General features: G+C 38.9%; 2 protein-coding genes across 4 annotated transcripts in view; one reads left to right on the top strand and one right to left on the bottom strand.

The window, feature by feature from the left end:
- Positions 1-1555: 1555 nt before the first annotated feature.
- LOC139941149 (E3 ubiquitin-protein ligase RNF4-like) lies at positions 1556-16788 on the bottom strand. Of its 2 annotated transcripts, none has more exons than XM_071937598.1 (6): positions 16711-16788; positions 16049-16115; positions 12495-12644; positions 10079-10244; positions 7418-7508; positions 1556-3886 (listed from the first exon to the last, which is right to left on the bottom strand). In XM_071937598.1, the coding sequence occupies exons 2-6, from the start codon at positions 16095-16097 to the stop codon at positions 3737-3739; spliced, it is 606 nt and encodes a 201-aa protein (XP_071793699.1). In that variant the 5' UTR covers positions 16098-16115; positions 16711-16788; the 3' UTR covers positions 1556-3736. The 2 variants fall into 2 exon arrangements, with proteins under 2 accessions (XP_071793699.1, XP_071793700.1); XM_071937599.1 differs by having other exon boundaries at positions 16715-16782.
- Positions 16789-18749: 1961 nt separating this feature from the next.
- LOC139940558 (uncharacterized) overlaps positions 18750-25544 on the top strand; it is a 55242-nt gene continuing 48447 nt past the window's right edge. For both annotated transcript variants that reach the window (XM_071936859.1, XM_071936858.1), the window contains exons 1-2: positions 18750-19196; positions 25188-25250. In XM_071936859.1, the coding sequence (XP_071792960.1) occupies positions 19086-19196; positions 25188-25250 (174 nt within the window). In that variant the 5' untranslated portion in view covers positions 18750-19085. The remainder of the gene's footprint in view (positions 19197-25187; positions 25251-25544) is intronic.

Here is a 25544-nt window from a genome sequence, read left to right as displayed (position 1 = left end):
ACAAAGATCGGTTTTCACATTGAGGAATGACTTTCTACTCAGCCAAAACTTCTCAATTGGGATCATAGGTTCCACTTAGATTATTTGATGGCAATGCCACAATTGCAGATGATGAATCTCTACTCGGGCAGGATTTCCCAATTGGGACAAAGTCCTTCTTCAAGGCAAATACGTACAACCAACTCCAAAAGCATCTTCAATGGGAATTGAACGCTGGACCTTCCACATTCAAGATCTAAAAGCACCACAGTGCGCTCGATGATGCAGGAAAAGGGGGTTGGATTGTTGGTGGTGGAATATTGAAACAGAGTATGATAAAAAATGATAGTCCTGGGGTCGATTTCACAAAGAGCTAGGACTAGTCCTAACTTAGGACTAGTCCTAGGAGATATACAAATTGCATGGATAGTCCTAAGTTAGGACAAGTAACTGGTCCTAACTCGAGATAAGACTAGTCCTAACCCTTTGTGAAATCCACCCCTGACCTGGGCAATATGAGCATATTACCATTGGTGGACTTGCACCTTATTGATAGCTCTACATCACATAATGCCGTTCCAGTAAATAACAATAGTATAATATTATCAAAGTCTTATATAGCGCACATCTCTACCAACAAGGTACTCAAGACGCTTAGTATATTATACAGAAAGATGGGTTATGGAAGTTATGAGTTCTGAGACCCAATTATGTAGCACCTTACACTGAGCGACAAGAAGGTACACAATGAATAGGATTCTTCATAAGAGGTTGATAGATGGGGGTGGGGTTACATTGAGTGGGGTGGGGGCGTGTAGGCATTCAATCAGATTCAAAGATTTGACATCCACCAGACAATACTTTCTTTTCTTCATTTATTATATGTGTTTATTAAAGTTTTTTTTTTACACATTAGTTGTCTTCCCTTTTGAAACTTTGCAAAGACTGCGTTAGACCAATACAAATAACACATTACCAATGAGTACATCAATAATGAACAGATATCAAAACCAACAAACCAACAAACCAACAAACCAACAAACCAACAAACCAACAAACCAACAAACCAACAAATGCAACAAACGCAACAAACCAACAAACCAACAAACCAACAAACCAACAAACCAACAAACCAACAAACCAACAAACCAACAAACCAACAAACCAACAAACCAACAAACCAACAAACCAACAAACCAACAAACCAACAAACCAACAAACCAACAAACCAACAAGCCAACAAACCAACAAACAAACAAACAAACAAACAAACCAACCAACCAACCAACCAACCAACCAACCAACCAACAAACCAACGAACGAACGAACGAACGAACGAACGAACGAACGAACGAACGAACGAACGAACGAACATACAAACAAACAAACAAACAAACAAACAAACAAACAAACAAACAAACAAACAAACAAACAAACAAACAAACAAACAAACAAACAAACAAACAAACAAACAAACAAACAAACAAACAAACAAACAAACAAACAAACAAACAAACAAACAAAAACAAACAAAAAAACAAAAAAACAAAAAACAAACAAACAAACAAACAGGCAAACCAACCAACTATATTTCACTTCAAATAACTCTTCTTTTGATAAACCAATTATCATAGACAAAAGAACTCTTTTATCTTATCTCAAGTAAAAATGTAATTCATCAACAGAATACCAACAAAATCAAAAGGGCTAAGATTAACAAGTGAATCTCTGTAATATTTGAAAACCTAAACCCAACAATTTGTTCACAAACAATTTGTGGTGATAGCTTCTCAAAAAAGCAGTATCATGAAACCGAAAGACCGTTTAGGAAAACGGATAATAATACTAATACACGGTTTTTATATAGCGCTTTTTCACGGGGTGTCTCAAAGTGCTTCCACTATTATTACCCCTGGTCACTGGGCCTTAAATCATTCCTTAAACCATCTCAGCTCCCTGGGGAGTATACAGCCTGTGCAACAATTATATGCGCTACATGGCTAAACCAATCACAAGAACTATCTCTGCCCTCACAGGTACCCATTTACTCCTGTGTGGAGAGAAGCAATTATAGTTAAGTGTCTTGCTCAGGGACACAAGTGTCCAACCTGGATTCGAACCCACACTCTGCTGAACAAAAGCATCAGAGCTTGAGTTTGGTGCTCTTATCCACTCGGCCACGACGCCCCGAAGAACAACAACTTCTGCAATGAGCCCAAGTGTGTTGATATAATGTTGGGCGATATACTTTATCATCTTATATGTGTGGAAGTGTGACATGGGTCATGAGAAATTCCTCTCCAATCCTAATAAACCACAAGATTAAAGACCGATCCCCCTTGTCTAGTTGACCATTTATCACCCTGTAAATATAATCAAAGCCTGACAAAATCCAATAAACAAGACCTAGCTTGGTTTGCCGACTCCAAGTGAAAACGCATAGTGGTGCATGAGGCTTTAAGTCTGATGATTTGCACGCTTGTTGCACTCCGTAACAAATTAGTACATGTACTCACTGTACGTTGCATTTGGGTTTACTGCACTTGATTGTGAGAGTGTGCATGGAGTGTGTTCGGTTGAATTTTTGTTTTCAGACATTCAACAAAGCCACATTTTGAGGGAAGACAACTTAAATTAACATAAATTTTAAATCAATGTTTGCATATAATTTCATTGTCAAGCTCTGATTGAGGGTTTGCACCACAGAATAATTAATAATAATATTAATACTAATAATTACAAGCATTTATATAGCGCTAAATCTGTTATTAAATAATGTTCAGAGGCGTTAAACTACGTAAAAATAATGAAGTACTTCAAGCTCCCTTTGAGCTTGTTGAGGTTTTGAAAAAAAAAAAAAAGAGAGAGAGGAAAATTGAACCTCCTCCAACCAAATGAGAGTCAAGACAATAAATATTATGAGTAGATGTGGCCTTAGCAGTTGCAAACAGCTTGTTCAACATTGCCATTGCGGCCACCAGTGGCCATTTTATATGATTTTCTTCCAACGAAAAAGGTCATAGTTAGGGTCATGTTCTGAACTTCAAAGTTATTTTTTTTTTCAGTGGGGTCATACTCTTGATAACCTCTTAAACAAAATAAGATTTTTGCTTTATATTTATATATATACAAATATTTTTTTCCCAGACATTTTTACTAGAAAAGGGTAGTTAGTTCGAAAAAATTAAAGAGTTTAAAAAAAGCAAAGTCACACACCCTTGGCAGTATGGATCATTTAAACTGTGACATCACATGTTTACAAACATGACAAAAGGAGCCACAGAGCCTGGGGTTCCGGCAGTCACGTTATGTAGGCCTACATACCTCACGTAAAGACCACATAAAATCTCACATTTTCATGCTGATTGCACCGTACCGTTTTCATCAACTCTTGCCATGAAAAAAAAAGGGGTACTGTAAATCTCAAAACTTTACAGCTGGAATTTTGTTTTAATTTGTGAACTTAAAGGTGGTAAGTAGGATGAGAAATGTAAAATTTCCCATGTGGCCCGTGCAGTATCTTGCCTGCCAGGAAATGCCCTGGAATGTACAAAGCCACATGGTACAAAGTATACAGAAATTCTAAAGAATTCAATAAAAAATTATTCAGAACAATTTCCATCGGAAGTCTTGAACAAAAAATTGTTAAATCTTTCTTTTCAGAAATGAAACAAGAAAAAAAACGTGTTTACTCAAAAAAAATTATGAAATTAATGCTTTTTAGGGGACACTGTACACTACCAGTTTTTCTCTGCCGTCATAGAAATATAGGGTGAATCTGTCGCATGGTGAGCTTAGTTCTACACGTTGGGCACCGGTGTTGATTCCCTATTGCACTTCGGATGCACTGGTTGCAGAAGATGTGTCCGCATATTGTTGATGTCAGCCGTAGACCATTGGCACGAATCTGTTTGGAAACCGTAAATGAAATATCATAAGAACTTCTGTGCCAACAAAGTATCATAAACTTGTACAATTGGTATGGAGTAAAATGACACTTAATTTAGTGAAATGGAATTATTAGTAGAGATAAAAGACAGTGGACACTATTGGTAATTGTCAAACACTAGTCTTCAAAGTTGGTGTATCTCAACATATGCATATAATAACAAGCCTGTGAAAATTTGAGCTCAATCAGTCGTCGAAGTTGCGAGATAATAATGAAAGAAAAAACACCCTTGTCACACAAAGTTGTGTGCTTTCTGATGCTTGATTTCGAGACCTCAAATTCTAAACTTGAGGTCTCGAAATCAAACTCGATGAAAATTACTTCTTTCTCGAAAACTACAGTCACTTCAGAGGGAGCTGTTTCTCATATTGTTTTATACTATCAACCTCTCCCCATTACTCGTAATCAAAAAAGGTTTTATGATGATAATTTTTTTGAGTAATTACCAATAGTGTCCACTGCCTTTAAACATAGTAGTTACACTCATCTTACAATTCAGTCGCATGCATGTTTTTAACACTACCTACGTAATGTGGACCTGAAAACAAAAGAAGTCCACATAATGTAGGATCTTAAAAACACTATGTGGACGTACACACGTCCACATAGTTATTTACAGTGTTGATGAATAGGATTTTCTTTAAGTGCTCAGAACAAAGGAATGTCCATACAGTAGCTCCATGCTGCAACACAGAGCTGTTTGTGTAAGTGCGGGCGTAAAGCCAAAATCTTGTTCCGGAATGAAAAAAGTATTAAAGAAAAAGAGTAAAATATGATGATAACTTGGAACAGGAAAGACTGATCATAGAGGAGTGAGGAGCTGAACATTTAATAAAGCTGCTGTAAGCACAACAAGCTGCTAATCACAAAACATTTGTGCTTACCACCATAAACATATGTATTACCAGCCAAAATACCATATCATGTCCCACCATTTTTGACTGGTTTGCTGCTAATTTTTGCTTAGCTGCTGGTAATAGACCCTTCCCATGAAATATGTAAATTGCACATAGCGCGTGCGCACTAACGTTTTGGTTGGCAAAATGAGGGAACATCGCGCTGTTTTGTACACGGCTAATGGGTGCGTGACGCAGACGCGATTGCGCGTCTGCTTAGTGCACAACTCTATGGCGTTTGCCAACCAACAGAGTCTGTACGCATGCGTGAATGTGATTAGCATATTTCATGGGAAGGGTCCATTGTATGACTCTTCAATCGACTGGAGGAAAAGAAAACCTGCCAACACATTATTGACAATCTTAGGATGAAACTGGTAATGAAATTTCTATGTGGTGACTCTCCTATCATGAAGGGAAAATATCACATCGCCTAGCCTGCATTGGGACTCTATATTCTTCTATTTTTCCTCTGTGCTCCTATCAAGAGAATTTCAACGAGGTAGTGCAGGGCCCAATGATAACCCTGATATCTTTTCAAATACATCAATGACATAAACCAGCCGGAAGATCACATATTAATAGTGAGAATGTCAGATACGGCAAAAAGGTGTCGGGCCGAACCAGAAGTAACATAATCCAGCCAGATGTGATTTATCCATGCAGCTCAAATTCTTCTACACGACAGGCTGATGACATTTCAAAAAGATATATATATATATAATACATATGATGGAGCGAAAAAAATACAATCCGAAACTGAGCAAGACAGCTGCTGTGGTGAAACTAGACAATCCTCATCTAAGCCCTGAGGGCAGAAGTTATTACAACATGAAACAGGTGTATTGGTGATTGGGAGGAGGGGGGGGGGTAGGGGACAGGCGGATGTAACCAGTCCCAACTGGTATCAACCTCTCACAACTGGGATCTTCTTCATACAAGTGCCCAGGCCTGCATGCTTCGGTTCTGAAAGTGCAAGGGTTAAGGTTAGGGTGTATTGATGATGAGGAAGGGGTGGGGGGGGGGCAGAGGACAGGCGACACGCACCCGGTCTCAACCGGTCTCAACCACTCACAACTGGGATCTTCTTGATACAAACGCCCAGGGGTCGTTTTCACAAAGCGTTAGGACCGTCTTATCTCGAGTTAGGACGAGTAACTCGTCCTAACTTAGAATTAATCTTAAGGTCTGCATGCTACAGTGCAGGGTTGGGACTCGTCCTAAGTCCTAAGATTAGTCTTAAGTTAGGAAGAGTTTTGTGAAATCGGGGCCAGGTCTTGTATGCTTTGGTTTTTAAAGTGCAGGGCACCAAGGCATTTTCTCCTTGGTAAAGGGCACTCTATGAGGAAATTAAAAACATTTTTACTGGAGCATTTCATGGGCACCAAGGCGATGACCAGGGGGCATGGAGGCAACTGCCTTCATTGCCTCCTGAAGTATCAGGCCTGAACGCCACTGCAGCTTTATTGTCTGTTTGGGATGTGAAAGCAAACAGGGGGGGGGGGGTTGATGTGTAGGCCACAGGGAGGCACACATCACTCATGACATTCTTCAGTTAACAGTTTGTTTATTTAAAGAAATTGTAAGCTGGAGTAAAGATATTTGGGGTATTTTCTTCAGGGGTGGAGCAAATAACACACAGATTCCATGTACCATGGTACAAACAAATAATAGTAAATGTAGGGATTGGTAAAAATCTTACCAGAACCCATCTACCAAGGTAAATCTGAAAGTTTATCACTATCAGCTGAAATACTTGAGTTTGATCACAATATTTATGACGTTAAAATGACGTTAAAAATCATAAATATTGACGTTAAAAAAAAATCATAAATATATGTAAGAACGATAAGTAATAATAGGATTTCTTGTTTTTTAAATAATTGTTTAAAAATAAAAATTCCACATTAAACAGCTTCGTCTTCGTACTTTTAACACATACGCCATCGATTAGACAGTGTACATAGTACTCAGCTGCATAGCTGAATAGTTCAGTAATCAAAAGTAACTTTATTAATGTATGAGGTTTAAAGGGTCTATGTAACTTTTGTAGGACGAAAAACACAATGTCCACAGATTTACACTAACCTTACACAGTTTGAAGATAATGATAGTAGAAAGCTTCCCTGAAAATACTACGTGCTGAGGTGCTGTAGTTTTGGGGAAATGAGTAAAACAATGTCATGAAAATAATTTTCGTCTCATGAGACGAAAATTATTTTAATCATTGACAAACGTATTTTCATGACATTGTTTAACTCATTTCTCAAAAACTACAGCACCTCGGTAAGTAATATTTGAAGGGAAGCTTTCCACTATCATTATCTTCAAACCCTGTAAGTTTAATGTAAATCTATGGACATTTTGAACAGGTACCCAAATGCTTTAAGAGCAGGTCTGTAATTCAAGGGAGGCCGTGACCTCTGGTGACCTGGTCTTGGCCATTGTACCTTTTCAAAAATTTCCTCTCACATTTTCAAATGGCAGTGTTGCAAAACCAAAACAGCCTTGCATTCTCACAAATGAACAATCAGGCCTGCAGAGAGAGGAAAGGTGAGACATTGAAATAACAGAAAGAAGAGTTGCAGCCTACCCGAGTTTCACTCTCCATACAGACGGGGCATTTGACTTCTTTTCTACACGGACTTTCCTCAGTGGGTGGCACATCCTCTGCATGTTCAGGCCTGAAAAAGAGCAGATAAAAAAAAAGAGTAAGGTTTTAAATTCCCCCTTTGCAAGTTGATGATTGCCAAACTAAACAGGGCATGCATGCAGGTCCCTGTGTGTCTGAAGATGATAAGAATTCCATCAGACAGTGAACATACTGCGAGTCCGATTTCATAGAGCTGGTTGGGTAACAATTATTGCTTACCAATTTTTTTAAGCAGGATACCAGTAACATGTTGTACATATGTGCAATATGGTATTTTAGATGGTAACCTGTTTCTCGTAAGCATAATTTGGTTATGCTGAGCAGTGAGCAACTTAAAGCAACCCTAAGAATTTGGGCTAAGGATCCAGTTTCGTAGAGCTGCTTTGAAAGCAGACAATCAAGATTTAAAATTTTCTGCTAAGCAGGACTAAGCAGGAAACCAGTCTAAAATAGTACATGTGACATGGGCCCAATTTCATAGAGCTGCTTAAGCACAACTAGTACCTAAGCACAACACAATTATGCTTACTAGAATACAGTTACCAGCCAAACTACCATGTCACATGTACAATCTGTGGCTGGTAGCCTGCTCATATCTGCTAAGCAGAATCTTGTTAAGCAACATTTTGTGATTGAGCAGCTCTATGAAATTGGGCCCTGCTATTTTGGCTGGTTATCTTGTTCAGGTAAGCATATTTTTGTATACGTGCTTAAGCGCCTCTATAAAATATGGGACCAGCAGACGATTTTACTAAACGCTCGAGTTAGGAAGAGTAACCCGTCCTAAGCTAACTTAGGATGGGTTCAATGCATCCTAACATCTTTGGATAAGTCCTAATATTTTAAATCCTAAGTTAGGAAGAGTTTGGTGAAATCAACGGCAGGATGGTGGCAGACAGATTGCATCCCTATACCTACATTGGTAGCATAAGGTCCCCATGGGGGTGGTCTTGGTAGATATCAACACATTCTTCAACTGTAATGATCGGATGTTGTCTGCTGTAGGTTCTTCAATTGATTTCATCTGACAGTCACATGTGACTCGACACCACTACATTAATGTCACCTGCTATCATTCTGATTTGGGCACGCTGACTCTGGGTGTCATTAACTGAGGGTTAAATACCCCCTAACAAAACACACACCATCTACACGTCATCTTAAAACATTTTGCCAGCCATTCCCAAGTGCGTTTCCATCTAAAAATTGCACCCTTAAAGGAACACGTTGCCTTGGATCGGACGAGTCGGTCTTTGAAAAGTGTTTGAAACCGTTTGTTATGAAATGATGGTTAGATAGATATTTTAAAAGTCAAATATAACGATCCACACAAGTATCACTCGAAATTGCATAGTTTTCCTTTTACCTCGTCAACTAACATGGTCGGCCATTTATGGGAGTCAAATTTTTGACTCCCATAAATGGCTGACCGTGTTAGTTCGTAAAGTAAAAGGAAAACCATGCAATTTCGAGGCAAATTTGTGTGGATCATTGTATTCTACTTTAAAACATCTTTCTAACCATATGCATTTTATAACAAACGGTTACAAACGCTCGACCGATCCAAGGCAACGTGTTCCTTTAATAAGTAAACATTACTAAAAACCAATTCAACCCTAAAGTGACAAACATTACTAGAGAATAATACATGTAATCCATATCAGTCCTTGAATTACACAAAGACCCTTTGGCCTCTAGGGGGAATGGTGGACACTATAGAAGTGCAGTGTTTGCTGTTGGTATACAGATACATTTACCCAAACCAATAGTGTTATGGTATTGTGTCCACCATGCCCCATAATGGCTTATGGAAGCCATGGCCTCTGTTGCACCATCAAAAGTTTCTGACAGACTTTAAGATTTTTCCTTTGAAAGTGCCCTCTGCAAAAGAAAAATGGCCTTGTCCTCTCAAAGATACAATTCACCAGCTCAAACAGCGCCCTCACACTGAGCCAAAGATAGACCTTTCATACGCCTTTCTTAATATTTATGCATGAGGTACGTCACAATGCTAATCCAAAACGAGGCGATAGCCGCACCCACTGCAAGTGATGGGGGACGTGCGCCCATAGCCTCATTTTGGGTAAGAATTATGACGTCATGCATTTGTAAGTATTAAGAGAGGCGTATTGGCTGAGATTTGTGCATGGTGTGCACACTCGCTCGTGTTCCCATCATTTGACTGCGGCATAGGTCTTTTTGTACAATCTGTTTTTCCAGGAATCATCTAATCTAAAATCCTTTTGTATTTGTGAACTCAACATCCAAATGTTTTAACTGTGATCTGTTGGCGAACGGTGAACTCATCAGGGCCCAATTTCAGTACAGGAAATATTGCTTTAAACAATTTTCTGCTTACAACAAAGGAGCAGGATACCAGTCTTAAACAGTACAGGTGAAAATTGTACTTTGGCTGGTAACCTTATTCTGGTAGGCATAATATTTCATGTACAGGTAGCTTCTTTTTGTTCTTCAGCAGCTCTATGAAATTGGGCCCAGATAATAGGTACGCTGCATATTGGGGTGGGGGTTGGGTGGGGGTTGGGAGGGAGTTCTAACGAGGCCTTTTGCATACACAAACACAAGTGACCTTTGACCTACCATGGTAAGGTTCTATTAACGCTGACAGGTGGTGATAGCTGTAAGTCTATGATCTCATTGTGTACTACCTCATTCTCTCCATCACTGTCAATGGTAATATCACTACTGCTGGAGTATGGACTGTTTAGCCGAGCCTGTCTGATATGTCTAGTCCGTCTTGATCTCACTGATGACAATAGGAAAAGAAAAGATAACACTAAAAACAGTATACACAGCATTGGTGAGATTGAAAATATCAATGCCCACATATTAACACATAACTTTCCACAGTCTTGGTGGAAAACGTCGCTCAAGAAATTAGTGACATAATTGGTTTTTATCTTGAGAGCCGAAAATTTGATTGAGAACAAGGAAAACGTGGTTGGTAACTTCTCTTTCCATAATTTTCTTGTGACTTTGATGATTGGTTGAGGAAAACCTTTCACAGGTTTGTTATTTCATATTTATGTCCGGGCACAAAAAGCATGAATACCCGGTACTATGGTCTTTGACAATAACCAATGATGTCTAGGTGCTTTGAAGAAAATGTTTACACAATTGCCTAGCCTCTCAAAGTTTCAGCAATAAGTTTATGCACATTCTGTATCTAGTCAGTATAGTTGTTCATAGAGAAAGTGTCTTTGATTCTATGCTATATACATGTAGTGATGATATTCCTGTTATTTAGAACCATTCATGCAAAAGAATAGAACCAAAATGGATGTTTTTGTTTATTTCTTGTTGGTAAACTTAGGAAAAGCTACATGTATGACTGAATACTTTTCCAGGTCACAGGTTAGAGTTTAAAGGAACACGTTGCCTTGGATCGGTCGAGTTGGTCTTTGAAAAGCGTATGTAACCGTTTGTTATAAAATGCATATGGTGAGAAAGATGTTTTAAAAGTAAAATACAATGATCCACACACATTTGCCTCGAAATTGCGTGGTTTTCCTGTTACTCTGCAAACTAACACGATCGGCCATTTATGGGAGTAAAAAATTTGACTCCCATAAATGGCCGACCGTGTTTGTCAACGAGGTAAAAGGAAAACCACGCAATTTCGAGAGATACTTGTGTGGATCATTATATTCTACTTTTAAAATATCTTTCTAACCATAAGCATTCTATAACAAACGGTTACATACACTTTTCAAAGACCAACTCGACCGATCCAAGGCAACGTGTTCCTTTAAAGAATTCACATTTCCAGAATCCCCTTCATATCCCTTTCATATCATCAGCCACTCCCCCTCAACACATCCAAAGGGCAACGAGCCATTATGATGAACAGCAACAATTTCATGAAATCACACGTCAATTTAAAATGTTAGCAAAACACTCATTATCGTCGGAGGCAGCTGTTTGGTGCAAATGGAATCGAGAAAAAAAAAGTCTCCTTTTGACAGGAACCCCGAGAGCAAGTAAAAGTGTAAAGCCCAGACAAAAATGCCTGGAATGTTTTCATTTCAGTCTGTTCCGCATGAGTGGCATGCGGATGATTGATGAGAATAAGGCAGTGAAGATTACATATCTGGGTTATATTCGGCTACTGATTGGGGTGTCGGATCCAGTAACGATGGGGCGGGACTAGGAAGGAGGTATAAAGGGGACAGGTGGTATCGGGAAATAGAAGTACACAACGTACATGGAAAAGGCCTCAAAATGAGTCACGGCACGCACAGCAATCGCCTTGGTGCCCTTTGCTTTTGCTGTGATGCACTGTGCAAGGGATAGGCCTGATACGTCAAGGGGACAACAGGCGATTGCCTCCATGCCCCCTGGTCATTGCCTTGATGCCCTTGAAATTCTCACAAGTAGAAATTTACAATATCCTCATAGGGTGCCCTTAACCAAGGAGAAATCGCCTTTGTGCCTTTGCCCTTTTCAAAAACGAAGCATACAGGCCGGAACGTTCCTGTATAAGTTTACATTTTCCTTAGAGGTCTCCCTTACCTGAGGGAAATTACTGTGCCCCTTCAAGAGCAGATTTAAGGCTTGGCATCTGGGGTATTTTTCAAGATCATCCCAGGGACTAATAACTTTCAAACTATTGTGGGAGTTCTCCTGGAAGATGCCCAACATAAGAACAAAAAACACTGCAAAATCAATTACTCTCTTTTTAAGGTTAAATTTTCTAATGGTCTCCTGTTTGGTGCACAATCCAAAAAACAGAAAAAAATAAAGAAAATATATAGTCTGACAGTGGTAAATAAAAAAGGAGCGACTTCTTTTTCTTTTTGCGAAAATAACATATAAAAGGAAGCAAAACAAAATGCAATTTAGAGGCTTATTTGAGTGGATCATTATGTTTTACCTGAAGGCAACGTGTCCCTTTAACAAACAGCTTTATGAAATCAGACATCTTTTCCTCGCCTATAATGTGACTCATAAACTCCTGGAGGAGAACAAAATAAATAAATACAGAGATTTCACAGACCTGGTTGGAGAACGACGGGCGGAGTGTCGGTGCATGTGAGATCAACAATCTCAGAGGAGATGAGACGAGATGAAGAGCGAGTTGTTTGACCTCCGCGGGACGTGCTGGCTGGAGATTCTTGAGTAAGATCAACAAACGATGGAGGAGAGTCTGCAATCAGACGTAAACAACCTTAGAAAAGTACATTGTACACTACCAGAGTGTATAGGTTCAGTTGAGGATGATCCAGGATCTAGGGATGGTGTGGTCTAATTGGTGCAAGACAGTGTTCTTCACCTGTCCGGGCCCAATTTCATAGAGCTGCTAAGCACAAAAATTTGCTTAGCATGAAATTTTAGCCTTTTAAAACAGGATTACCAAACAAATTTTCACGTGATTTTCAGGATTTAGCAAACAGGATTGGTTGGTAATCCTGTTTTTATCAAGGAAGAAATTTCATGTTTTTATCAAGGAAGAAATTTCATGCTAAGCAACTCTCTGTGCTTAGCAGCTCTATGAAATTGGGCCATGTAAGCTTCGTTTTTGACAGGGCAAGGGCACCAAGGCATGTTCTCCTTGGTAAAGGACACCCTATGAGGAAACAGTAAATTTCTACTGGCACATTTCAAGGGCACCAAGGCAATGACCGAGGGCATCGAGGCAATCGCCTTTGTTGCCTCCGTGCAATACACTTTCACTCATCTATGGCGATCCCCAGCTCCAATTTTCTTAGTGTTGACAACCATGGAACCCTATTTAAAGACAGTGGACATTATTGGTAATTGTCAAAGACTAGTCTTCACAGTTGGTGTATCTCAACATATGCATAAAATAACAAACCTGTGAAAATTTGAGCTTAATCGATCATCAAAGTTGCGAGAAATAATAATAAAAGAAAAAACACCCTTGTCAAAAGAAGTTGGGTGCTTTCAGATGCTTGATTTCGAGACCTCAAATTCTAAATCTGATGTCTCAAAATCAAATCCGTTGAAAATTACTTCTTTCTTAAAAACTCCATTACTTCAGAGGGAGCCGTTTCTCACAATGTTTTATACTATCAACCTCTCCCCATTACTCATAATCAAGAAAGGTTTTATGATAATAATTATTTTGAGTAACTACCAATAGTGTCCAATTAGTTAAGGACTTGTGAATAAGCTGAAATGACTTGTTTAAGCTATGTGGTCCTGCTGGCTAGTCACTGAAAAAGTTAAAGGTAAAACCTGCTTTCAACACTTCAATTCAACTTTAATTTGGAAACTTTACAAATGAAGGTTTATGAAAACTGCACACTTTTTAGGTCTACCCATTGTATGTCTTCCACATTGTAACAGTGTCCTACACATCCTTCTCCATGCAATACATCCTCAGGCAAACCAGTAGAGGGCAGCATAACAATTTCATGTCAATTATGATGAAACTAGGAATGCATGTAAATGATACAAAACACTCTTGGAAGAATTACACTTTGTCCGGGCCTACATGTAACTATAGGTTTACACAACATCCAGCTGATTCTTTTCTTCGCTGTGTAAGTAGTGTACACGTACGACACTTGCATCTTTGAGCAAGCGAGGTTCTGTTGAAGAATGAGACTTTTGTTTTAAAAGCACGTTACAACAAAGGAGTACTCCACGCACAAAGCATATATGCAAAAAAGCTGTGTGTGTGTACTTGACATTAAGACAAAGGGACTTACATTATACCTTAAAATGACAATAGGGACATGATTGCTATCACAAGGAAAACAATAGGTCAAAAGAGGTTTGCATAGATACTACGCAATCAATCTTTTATGATACATGTATAATTACAACGTACACCATCCGCCCGTGGAATTCACTGCCCAAGCAAGTTATTGAGTCACCAACTCTGGATGTCTTTAAGACCACACTGAACGGTGTCACCTTCAGTTAATTACCCATCCCCCCACACAAAATGCTTAAATGCTTTTACTTGCACAGTATGCGTACACTTGTACATGTATCTTTTTATGCCTGAGTTTTTGTCTGCATCTGCTAGTTTGCACCTCAACCAATGTGCGAGTACACTCCAGAGGAGGTTTCTCCACAGTATAAGGAAGATGATGATGATGATGATCAGTGTGCTCAGATATCTTCAGAAAAATGGAGACGATCAAAGCATGAAGGCGATCAAAGTGCACTGATCGAAACATTGAGTCGGTAAACCACTCGCTCTTTTCAGAACCACCACAACTCATTATTATTGATTCATTACATACATGGCGTCTCCGTAAAACCTCAATTGATTGTATCTTCACCATGCAAAGTTTCAAATCCTACTGAAAACTATGGGTAACTTGTTTGTCGACACACCTCCTCATTCTTGAATCTTGGCTAGTCGAACTTAAAGGGGTAAATAGACTCACTTACCCATCCTTTTTTTTTTTTTTGCAATAACTTAAAGGGAAGGTACACGTTTGGTAATTGTCAAAGATCAGTCTTCTCACTTGGTGTATCCCATCAACACCATAAAATAACAAGCCTGTGAAAATCAATTGGTCTATCAAAGTTGCGAGAAAATGATGAAAGAAAAACACCCTTGTCATGCTTGTTGGATGAATTTGTGTGCTTTCAGTTAAGAATAAAAGACTTCTAGCTAGAAGTCTACTTTCAGTTAAGAATCTAGAAGTCTTTTATTATTTTAGGAAGAAACTACCTCTTTCTCAAAAACTATGTTACTTCAGAGGGAGTCGTTTTCCACAATGTTTTATACTATCAACAGCTCTCCAATGCTTGTTATCAAGTCAGTTTTTAAGTTAATATTTGTTTTGAGACGTGTACCTTCCCTTTAAGAAATATATAATTTGGGGGTTTATCCTACACTCTTTTAAGTTTATATTTGGCCGAGTCATGCAACTCTGCCATAATCAGGAAACTGTTTTGAAACGGTCCTACTAAAAGCCGACAACAAGCCGACAACAAGACCAGAGCGCCGTCAACACGCCGCCAACAAGTTTTAAATACCTCAAAAATGGCCAATAAACCATAAATATATTAGAACTATATGTGTTCTGTAATATAAACATAAATATAATGAAAAAACTTCACGAAAAGTGTGTATTTTTTAACCAGAAACAAACTTCACTTGCACGGAAAGCGGTCGGACGCCATCTTGGCTTAAAAACCGTGTTTGGACCAGACCATTATAATACGGGTAGATTTTGCACTTGTCAACAACAGAGGGCGGGCTTCATGTGAAGACCTTCACTCCAGTGTGCACAGTGCATGACGCCCGCCCTCTATTGCTAAATCTGACTTACCCGCATCATAATGGACTGGTCTCGTCTAAACACGATTTTAAGCCAAGATGGCGTCCGACTGTTTTCCGTGAGAGTCAAGTTTTTTTTCTGGTTAAAAGATCACACATAGTTTTAATATATCTATGGTTTATTGGCCATTTTTGAGGTATTTAAAACTTGTTGGCGGCGTGTTGGCGGCGCTCTGGACTTGTTGTCGGCGTTGTCGGCTTGTTGTCGGCTTTTAGTAGGACCCTTTTGAAACGGCTATTTACATCTAGACCCAGTAACTGGGGCTAATTCACACTATTCTCACCATCTATAATTTGAACATCGTCAGACGAGCTTCTCCTTCGGCGCATCATTTTCAATTGAGGAACTATCTGTACAAAACAACGGAAGAGGAAACAATGTTAGTTGTTACATTTACAACATTGCTATTTAAACTTTAATTTACAGTGATTTTTAACTATAAAAACCTATCTTCTACGAAAACATTGGTCATACGAAATGTTTCAATCTTGATTAAAAAGCTGTCATCTGTGAACCAAATTATAAACAATAAAACTATTGAGTTCTATTCTACACTACAAAAAAGTTCAAGTTATTATTGTTATTATATGGCCCGAAAAATGGGCGTTCAGTGGTTTGCAGGTTTGCACCTCGCACACACTGTCACAGCCAATGGGAGCCGGCTTGTGACACTTCAAATTGCAAATTATCTTATTCGTAAATCGTAAAATAAAAAGGAATTCTAGATGTGTTGGTCGGAGGTCATTCTTCATTCATTCATTCATTCATTCATTCATTGCGCATGTTGCGCTGGCACCCCCCAATCGCCCCCCTCGGCCTCGCTCGCTCCAGCACCAACTGAGCTATGCCTCCCCTAAAATCTAAATTGGACGTCGCAGTGGCAACAAATAAACCATCATAGGGTACAAAACGCAATGAAAGTATTTTATATGAAGTATAAATTACCCACAGAACTTCTGGTAAAAAGCCGACTCAGCTGTGTGTGCAGACGATCTCTCCAAACTCCAAGTACGTAAAATAAAGGTGACAGCTTATTACTAAATCGTATCGACTCAAATGATAATTCTTGCGCACTGCGTTTCTTTAAAGGAACAGCTTTAAATATGTGTGTAGCCTACATGTATTGTTCGCATTTTCGACTAAGATGAAAATAAAAACAATATAACTTTTAAAACAATAACTTTGTCCTTTGAGGAGCTGCATACACAAAAATATATATAACTTGAATGAAACAACACCTTTTAATCAATTTGAGAAAAAAAAAACCTGTGATATAGAGTGGGTCCCGGGTAGAGCGCCCTCTTCTGAACCATCATCCTTCAGCCCATCTAAATGTTGTTTGTAAAAATGATGTAAGTAGTTTATGAACAAAAGACTCGATAGGCTGATTTCACAGTCCATTATAATACATTGGTCGGGATCCAGTGTTGCGTGTAAAAAAAAACGTCCCCTCGTATGGAGGAAAGCCCGCTCCCTTCGAATTCGAATCCCCTTCAGCTGAACCATCTGCCAGGGTTCCTACCCTCCGCATCATCATTGGATGGAGGAGGAGGAGGGTTGGGTATTTGAAAAAGTTGCTCTACCATCAGTAATCTTCAAAGTGATCCGACATGAATTACACCCTGCCATGTGCTTCTGTGTTTCTTACCCGAAAACAGACGTCGGGAGGCAAAGCTGAGATTGTATTTAAAGCTTCTGTTTAGAATGATAAAATCGTTGACACACTGAAGTCATCAATTCATCAAGTTATTAACTTTTGTTTTTACCCGTGACTGTACACTCAGTTCCCGAGTCTTGTGAGCAAAAAAATCATAACAGGCATAATCATCAAGCAAGTAAGCACAAAAATATGCTAAGCACAGACAAAAATGCTTAGCCAAGAAATATAAGCCAAATTTTCTACTAACAATTAACTATGAAATTTTGCCATAGGCCCGAATTTATAAAGCATGTAGGCCTACTGCACAACAAACTGCTTAGCACATACAAACTACTTAGCAGAACTTGGTTACCAGCTGAAAGTCAATAAAGTTTACATTGTCGTCACATGGTGCATGCCCCACCCATTAAGCAATTCGATGACCATTGAGCCCTGAGACGAATTTTTTTCATGTGACATTTCTTTACCCAATTTCTCAAAAACTACAACACCTTAGTAAGTCATATTTTAAAGGAAGCTTTCTACTATCATCATCTTCAAACTGTGTAAGTTAAAGGCAGTGGACACTATTGGTAATTACTCAAAATAATTATTGGCATGAAACCTTTCTTGGTGACGAGTAATGGGGAGAGCTTGATGGTATAAAACATTGTGAGAAACGGCTCCCTCTGAAGTGCCATAATTTTCGAGAAAGAAGTAATTTTTCACGAATTTGATTTCGAGACCTCAGATTTAGAACTTGAGGTCTCGAAATCAACCATCTAAACGCACACAACTTCGTGTGACAAGGGTGTTTTTTTCTTTCATTATTATCTCACAACTTCGATGACCGATTGAGCTCAAATTTTCACAGGTTAGTTATTTTATGCATATGTTGAGATACACCAACTGTGAAGGCTAGTCTTTGACAATTACCAATAGTGTCCACTGCCTTTAAATGTAAATCTGTGGTCGTTGTGTTTTGTGTTAGAAAAAAGTACTAAGACCCTTTCCAAAGAAAATCAAAAATTTAATAATTATCTGTAAAATAAAAATTGTCAAAATGTGTAGATAGTATGATCCTTTGCAAAAACAAGAGTGGAATACTTTGTATAAACAAGTCATCCTTCTTTCCCGACGGTCTACTGGCTGCAGACCGGTGCCCCCCTACCCATGTATTAAAATCTGACAGGAGGGCCGGGCACTTTGCAGGGTTAAGCCCAATTGACAGCTTTGTGAATGGGCCCTGTCGGTCTGCTCCTTTAACGCTAGCTTAATCATCATTGTGGTCACTACAGTTTAGCCAAATTCCGGAATGTTCGTTTGTTGCATTATTTACTCCACATATTGACGTCAGTAAAAGGCTCGTTCAAAAATATACTTTTTATTACATATTTCTTACTTTAATTTCACCCAAAGTCCTCCTAAGAAAAGTATATTACATGGAACTGACTTGATATGTTTTTGTTATGCCTGATTGTTCTGAAAGTTTTGCTACTTAAAGTAAAAAACATTTCGATGGGCAGACGCCATATTGGATTGAGTAAGGCTCAGTGCAGTGACAAACTGGCCTACACAGCAGTGAAAAATTGATCTAGAATTACGCTGAATTCTTTCTGATATCCAATAATTATACTCAAATGACTGCCTGATACCTTAAGTGGCACATCTGACCATCAAAATGAGCGCATCAGATATGAAGAGGAGTAAACGGAGACGGAATAAACGGGGTGGTGGTGCCGTTAGTGGCAAACCCAGTCGGCAACAAAAGCAAGCAGGAATAGGCGACCAGGTATGCTGCACTTACAAATTTGTATTTAGGAAACAACGAACTGTAGTTGATTTTAAAGACATTTTCTTACTGTATTATATTAAGTGTCTATAATAAATGAAGATTGTGAGATTATTACACATTTTTGAAGAGGAGACCTGGTATAGGAAGATTGACGAAAGCAATTGCATTGCATTTGCAATGTAATTTTTATATGTTCACTCTTGTTGAACTTGAATAATTCAAAATTCACTTTGCAGATAACTGCCAGCCACTGCCCCAGAAACCATAGTGCTGTATGCAATACCCAGCATAGCTAGCTCAATTCTACCTCCATGCTCATACAGTGCTACTATTGAAGTGAATTTAAATTGAAAGTCAGTTTTGTGCCTACCCTAGAAAACTCAAGAAGTCCCAGACAGCCCCCTCCTTATTTTATAAGTATAACAAAGGCAATGTTTTGTGACGACTGGACATGCTGGACCATGATGGACTTAGTCTTAGCTGAGGTCGTGCAACGGTCTGTACATGTACATATGTATGGGTCCTCTCTTTCTGCTGAGGTTTGTTCCACTAGTATTATGTCTCGGAACAAACATAATAATACTATTAGTATAGTCACAGTTTTAGGATAGGAGCCATACATCCATTGTATGATTGTTGGAGTGACTTTTTAATAAAAAAGAGCTGTCTCATTCGGTCCGGATAACTTTTCGTATGGCGCCACCACTTTTTCACTCATTTTTACAGAAAGGGATAGTCTCATTGAGGTAAATTAGATACTATATTATTTCATATCGAATGAAAAAGTGGTGGCGCCATACGGAAACTTTTCCACAAGTTTTAAATACCTCAAAATGACAAATAAACCATAGATATTAGAAATATGTGTGCTTTGTAATAAAGTGTGAATTTTTAACCAGAAAATAAACTTGACTTTCACGGAAAACGGTCGCAATCTTGGCTTAAAAATAGTGTTTGGACCAGTCCATTATGATGCGGGTAAGTCAGATTTAGCAATAGAGTGCGGGCGGTGTCATATAAAAACCTTCAACTGTTCACACTGCAGTGAAGGTCTTCACATGGAATACCGGACACTTCGGCACCTTGCAAACTCGGCACCAGCAAACTCAGCACCTCTCAAACTCGGCACCCACAACCTCGGCACCTTGCAAACTCGGCACCCACAAACTCGGCACATGCACAACTACAAACTCGGCACCTGGTTGAAAACGCTCAATCTGCCACAGTTACAAACTAGGCACCCAGTTGGAAATTGAAATAAATCCCGATCCTCGTCGTGTGTATCGGCGGGTTCGACGTCGTACCGACAACGATACACACCTAATAATTAATATTAAAATACGTAATTTCGATGTCCAAGTATTTTTTGTGACAATTTACACCAAACTTTGATCCAGTAAAACACCAATTCAAAATAAAGAGTACGTGTTAAATAATTTCTGTTACAGACTGTCGTGCACTGTTCTTTTTTCACGATTCCACTATACACCGCGTGCATGAGCAAACCGCTACCGTGTGGTGGGGCAAAAGTCCCCCATGGCCGACGGCCGCCATGTAGGCAAAACACGCTCCCAAATCACACTCTCTTCAAAAACAAAAAGTCATTCTAACGTTTTCAATGTCCATTACATTAACCATAGAGTAAGGACTTACTGTCCTTACTCTATGCATTAACACATAGCGATGCACTTTCACCAAAATGATTGTGAAAGAAGAAAAGAAGAACAAAACTGAACGTGCGGACGTAAAGTTTCCCTAAAAAAAACTCCGATGCCAATTTTTCAAAAGTTCGGAACCGGTTATGGCCATATAAGCTAGCATAACTACGGTGCCCGAGTTTGGTTTGGTGGACCAAAATAGGCCGGTGCCGAGTTTGTTTGGTGCCGAGTTTGTTGGACCAAAACAGGCCGGTGCCGAGTTTGTTTGGTGCCGACATTCTTGGTGCCGAGTGGGTGCCGAGTTTGCGAGGTGCCGAGTTTGCGAAGTGCCGAGTTTGCTAGTGCCGAGTTTGCAAGGTGCCGAAGTGTCCGGTACCCAATCACATGATGCCTGCCCTCTGTTGTTGACAAGTGCTAAATCTACCCGTATCATAATGGACTGGTCCGAACATGGTTTTTAAGCCAAGATGGCGTCCGACCGCTTTCCGTGCAAGTAAAGTTTTTTTCTGGTTAAAAATACACACTTTCATGAAGTTTTTCCCTTAAATTTATATTTATATTACAAAGCACACATAGTTCTAAAATATCTATGGTTTATTTGCCATTTTTGAGGTTTTTAAAACTTGTTTTCGGCGTGTTGTCGGCGCCTCTGGACTTGTTGTCGGCTTGTTGTCTGCTTTTAGTAGGACCCGTCTCATTTTATGTAAATGGTTAATTGAAAAATTATAACAAAATAAAACTATGTTTTGTTAATCTTTGAGTGTCAAGGCATCCATTAGTTAAATAAAGTGAAAGACAATACATTCCACTGAACTAACTAACTCAACAATGGTTGAAAAGAATGTGATGTTATTTTTAAAACCAAACGTCAGCTATTTATAAGTTATTCTACAATTCAAATGTGTCACAGAGGAGCACTAAATGAATTTTTTTAGTAAGGCTTACGGGTGCTGGCAAGTAATTAAGGCCATTGGACACTCAGTATTGTCCAAGGCCCACACTTTGTGTGTCCCAACTTACATATAAATAACAAACCTGTGAAAATTTAGGCTCAATCGGTCATCGGAGTCGGGAGAAAACAACGGGAAAACCCACCCTTGTTTCCGCATGTTTCGCTGTGTCATGACATGTGTTTAAAATATATCCGTAATTCTTGATATCGGGAATTGATAATTGTTTTAATGTTTTCTCGAAAAGTTAAGCATTTCATGGAATAATATTTCAAGACTAAAGTCTTTCACCATTACCTTCTGTAAACCCTGTAGGTGATTCGTAAATCTGTGAACTTTTTTTTTTGTTCCGAAAGTCTCCAATGGCTTTAAGGGGAGGTGTTGCAGTAACCTATCCCATGCTAAGTAGCCAATACTCTGGACTAAAAATTCCGTTGACTCCTTCTACAGATTGTGTGCACTCTACTAAGTTTTTAATTGACAAAAAAGGAAGAGGGGAAAAAAGGAGGAAAAAACTTAGAAATTTTTCCTACATACCATGTCCAATTAATAATTTTATACAGTTTGTAATTGTAGTGTCATTGTCAGGAAGAAATAATTGCACTGTGTTGATGTTTTGTTCGACGATTTAGTTATAAAAGGATTCTGCTGATACATGTATATTAGGGCAAGGCAATTTTCCTGTAGCACCTCTTTCACTTGACTGAAGAAAATATAAACAATTGTACTAAAACATTTCAAATTGCACCAAGGCAATGTCCATGGACAGTGGTATGGAGGCAATTGCCTTTGGGGCCTATCCTATCAAGTAGAACATGTATCAGGTCCTGATTTTGGGTGGGTTTTTTTTCCAAGCCAAATGGATTTCTTTACAGTAACTCGTTTTATTAATTTCTTATGGACATTTACAGTGTACACGTACCCATTATTTAACAATACCCTCCCAATTCGATACACCTGTAGCATGGTTTTGCTGAAAATTGCATGTTTTTGTTTATTGTCGAAGTCAGTTGGCAAAATGTCAAAGTCTTTCTTTTGCCATTGAAAAAAAAGGTTGCAACCACACTCAAATTAACTCTTTCTCCTAAATGATAACAACAACTCTTCGGTGCTTGAAGTTGTTACATGTACAAAAGAGGTTTGATTGTCACATCAACTTTTGGGGTAATTACCAAAAGTATTAATTTGGAAACGATTTCGATATCGGATGGATTTGGTTTTAATCGAAATATCGATATATCGCGATAATCGCGATAATCGTGATATATCGCGATATCGATTAAATATCGCGATGTATTTGCTAGCTGAGACATCTTGCACCCCATAGGTTTGGAGTAAAACCAGAAGAATAGGTCATTAGAACAACTCCCTTATGCTATGACTGTCTCTTCTACAACTTTCACTTGGAGTTTGAAGACTGATGATGTCAAATTTAATTAATCGCGATTATATCGAATATCGCGATATATTGTCGGCGATATATCGTGAATAAAATAAATCGATATCGCCCAAGCTTACCCTGCCTTCAATTTAAAACTGTAGCGTATAATCCCAAAGACTAAATGCCAGCGCAACACACAGACATCTGACAGTAAGCAGTCAGGTGCAAAAGGGTTGAAAAGACAGGAGTGCAAACAGTAGAAGATTCAGCAGAACAAAGAATATTTTATTTAAGTAGATGGTGGATTGGGGGTACAAGTTCATGTAGGAGAAAGAAGGAGTTGAATAGTGTACTCACTTACATTGTTCCTGGACTTTTGACTTTGCGAATTGGCGCCCTTGAATAAGCCTTTTTCAGATATGGCGGACACAACTGCTACAACACTGTAAGGTTTGGGTAAATTTGTGCGTATTGACCATAGAATTAGAACATGTGTTATTCAGACAGTGAAGTGCGCATTTTAGGCGACGCGGGAGTTTACGCGTAAACCTAATGACCACCAACATGGTGAGCGTGGCATAAGTCACGCCGCGTGTGACGCGCGTTCCGTATCGCGTCTGCCATACCTCAAAAAGGCTTAAATGGCATTTCTTTGTCAGATACTGAGCGCTCTATACATGTACATGTATGTGCTGTATGTACACTAGGCCTGGGCGAATTATTCGAATATCCGGTTAATGGCGAATAGGTTTTCCTATCCGTAACCGCGAATGCCTTTTTTTTCTTAACCGGATATCCGCATAGGGCGTGAATACCTACTCACAAACCGGATAATTCTGTAATTACAACCGAGTAACCGGATATTCTTTAATATCCGAATATCCGCGGACGTCGGGCGACAACTGATATGAATGTTTTGTCTGAATCCTTATGAAACTTCTATTAAGACAACATAAAACAGCATATATTAAGTATTTAACTATGCTTACCTCCATGAAGAGTTAAAACAATGACATTTCTGACGTAATTTGTTCAAAGATTACAAAAGTTTTCCTTCACGTAGAGTCAATCACGATCAAAAGAAAAAGCAAATCGCCATCTTTAAATTAGATCCGGTCATTTTTATGAATGAACCGAGCGACACTGTCTGAAACTAATATCAATCCGCCCATAAGATCTCATTCACAAACGAACAGCGCCCTCTAGAGGCAAATTTTTTTAATATTTTTGTAAAATTTTTTTTTTAAATAGCGCCCTCTAGCGGCGAAAAAAAACTATTCGAATATCCGGTTAATTTCGGATAGTTGGCCAGCGGTATCCGAATAACAAAATTTCACTATTCGCCCAGCACTAATGTACACCTGTTCATATTGTCATTATTATTATATCCAGTTAGGAAAAACTTCTTAAACTTTTCACTGTTGTTGAGTGCTCAGGGTTTTTTTCTGTAGAGTGTCACATACATGTAATTTTTTCAAAGAACTTTATGTAGGTAAATAAAAAGAAAACCAATGTTGTACAGGTGGATGCTAACTCATTTGTAACTTAGTAGAATCTTTTGAATAATGAAGTAAATAGAGATAGGTGAGAGTTTCCTCAGAAATGGTAGTATACATGTACAGGTATGTACACAGACTGACACTGATATTTCAGTAGGGGTGGTGTACTTATAAATGTAGCTCAGTCCAATCATGGTCTAATAGACCAACCGTATTAAGCCCCACCCACAAATAGGCAGTGGTGGTTGTATCTGATAATATGTCAGGCCTGGAATTACACGCAGGCCACGAAGGATACAGCCTCCGTTGCCCATGGTATTGGCCTTACTTTTGGTGCCCCTTCAAAAGTTTCCCATTGACTTTAAGATTTGTATTATTTTATTTTAAAAATCCATGTAAACAATATAAATCATCTAGTCTTATATTTTGAAAGGTTTAGTTTTGATGTGTTTTTGATTGTTTATTTATAATATTATTGGTTTGTCTTTTATCCTCCCCAGATACTAACAGCTGCCAAAGTGTCCGCTACATTGTCTGAGTTGGATCTTGACAACATTCCACAGGTATGCAATTCATGTAGTTCATTGTACTTCATTACTCAAACCCATGAGATTGCTGAAAATTACATTGTTCGTTACTACATGGAAGTGTCCTGGCCGAGCGGTTAAGAGCACTCACTTACTCACTCAGTCGACCCAAGTTGTCGCGTTGCCGCATGTTTGAGTCGGGCTCTATGTCTGACATGCCACACAACTCTATCCTGCATACAGAGCTGATTTGCTCCTCCTTGTTGATTACTCCGGTGTCTTCAATCAGGGTCTTGAGCATGGTCTTGGTGGGTCTTCCAGGACCGCGCC

This window comes from Asterias amurensis, chromosome 8, assembly GCF_032118995.1.
Source record: "Asterias amurensis chromosome 8, ASM3211899v1".
NCBI classification, from domain to species: domain Eukaryota; kingdom Metazoa; phylum Echinodermata; class Asteroidea; order Forcipulatida; family Asteriidae; genus Asterias; species Asterias amurensis.
This window is presented reverse-complemented; position numbering and strand designations above follow the sequence as displayed.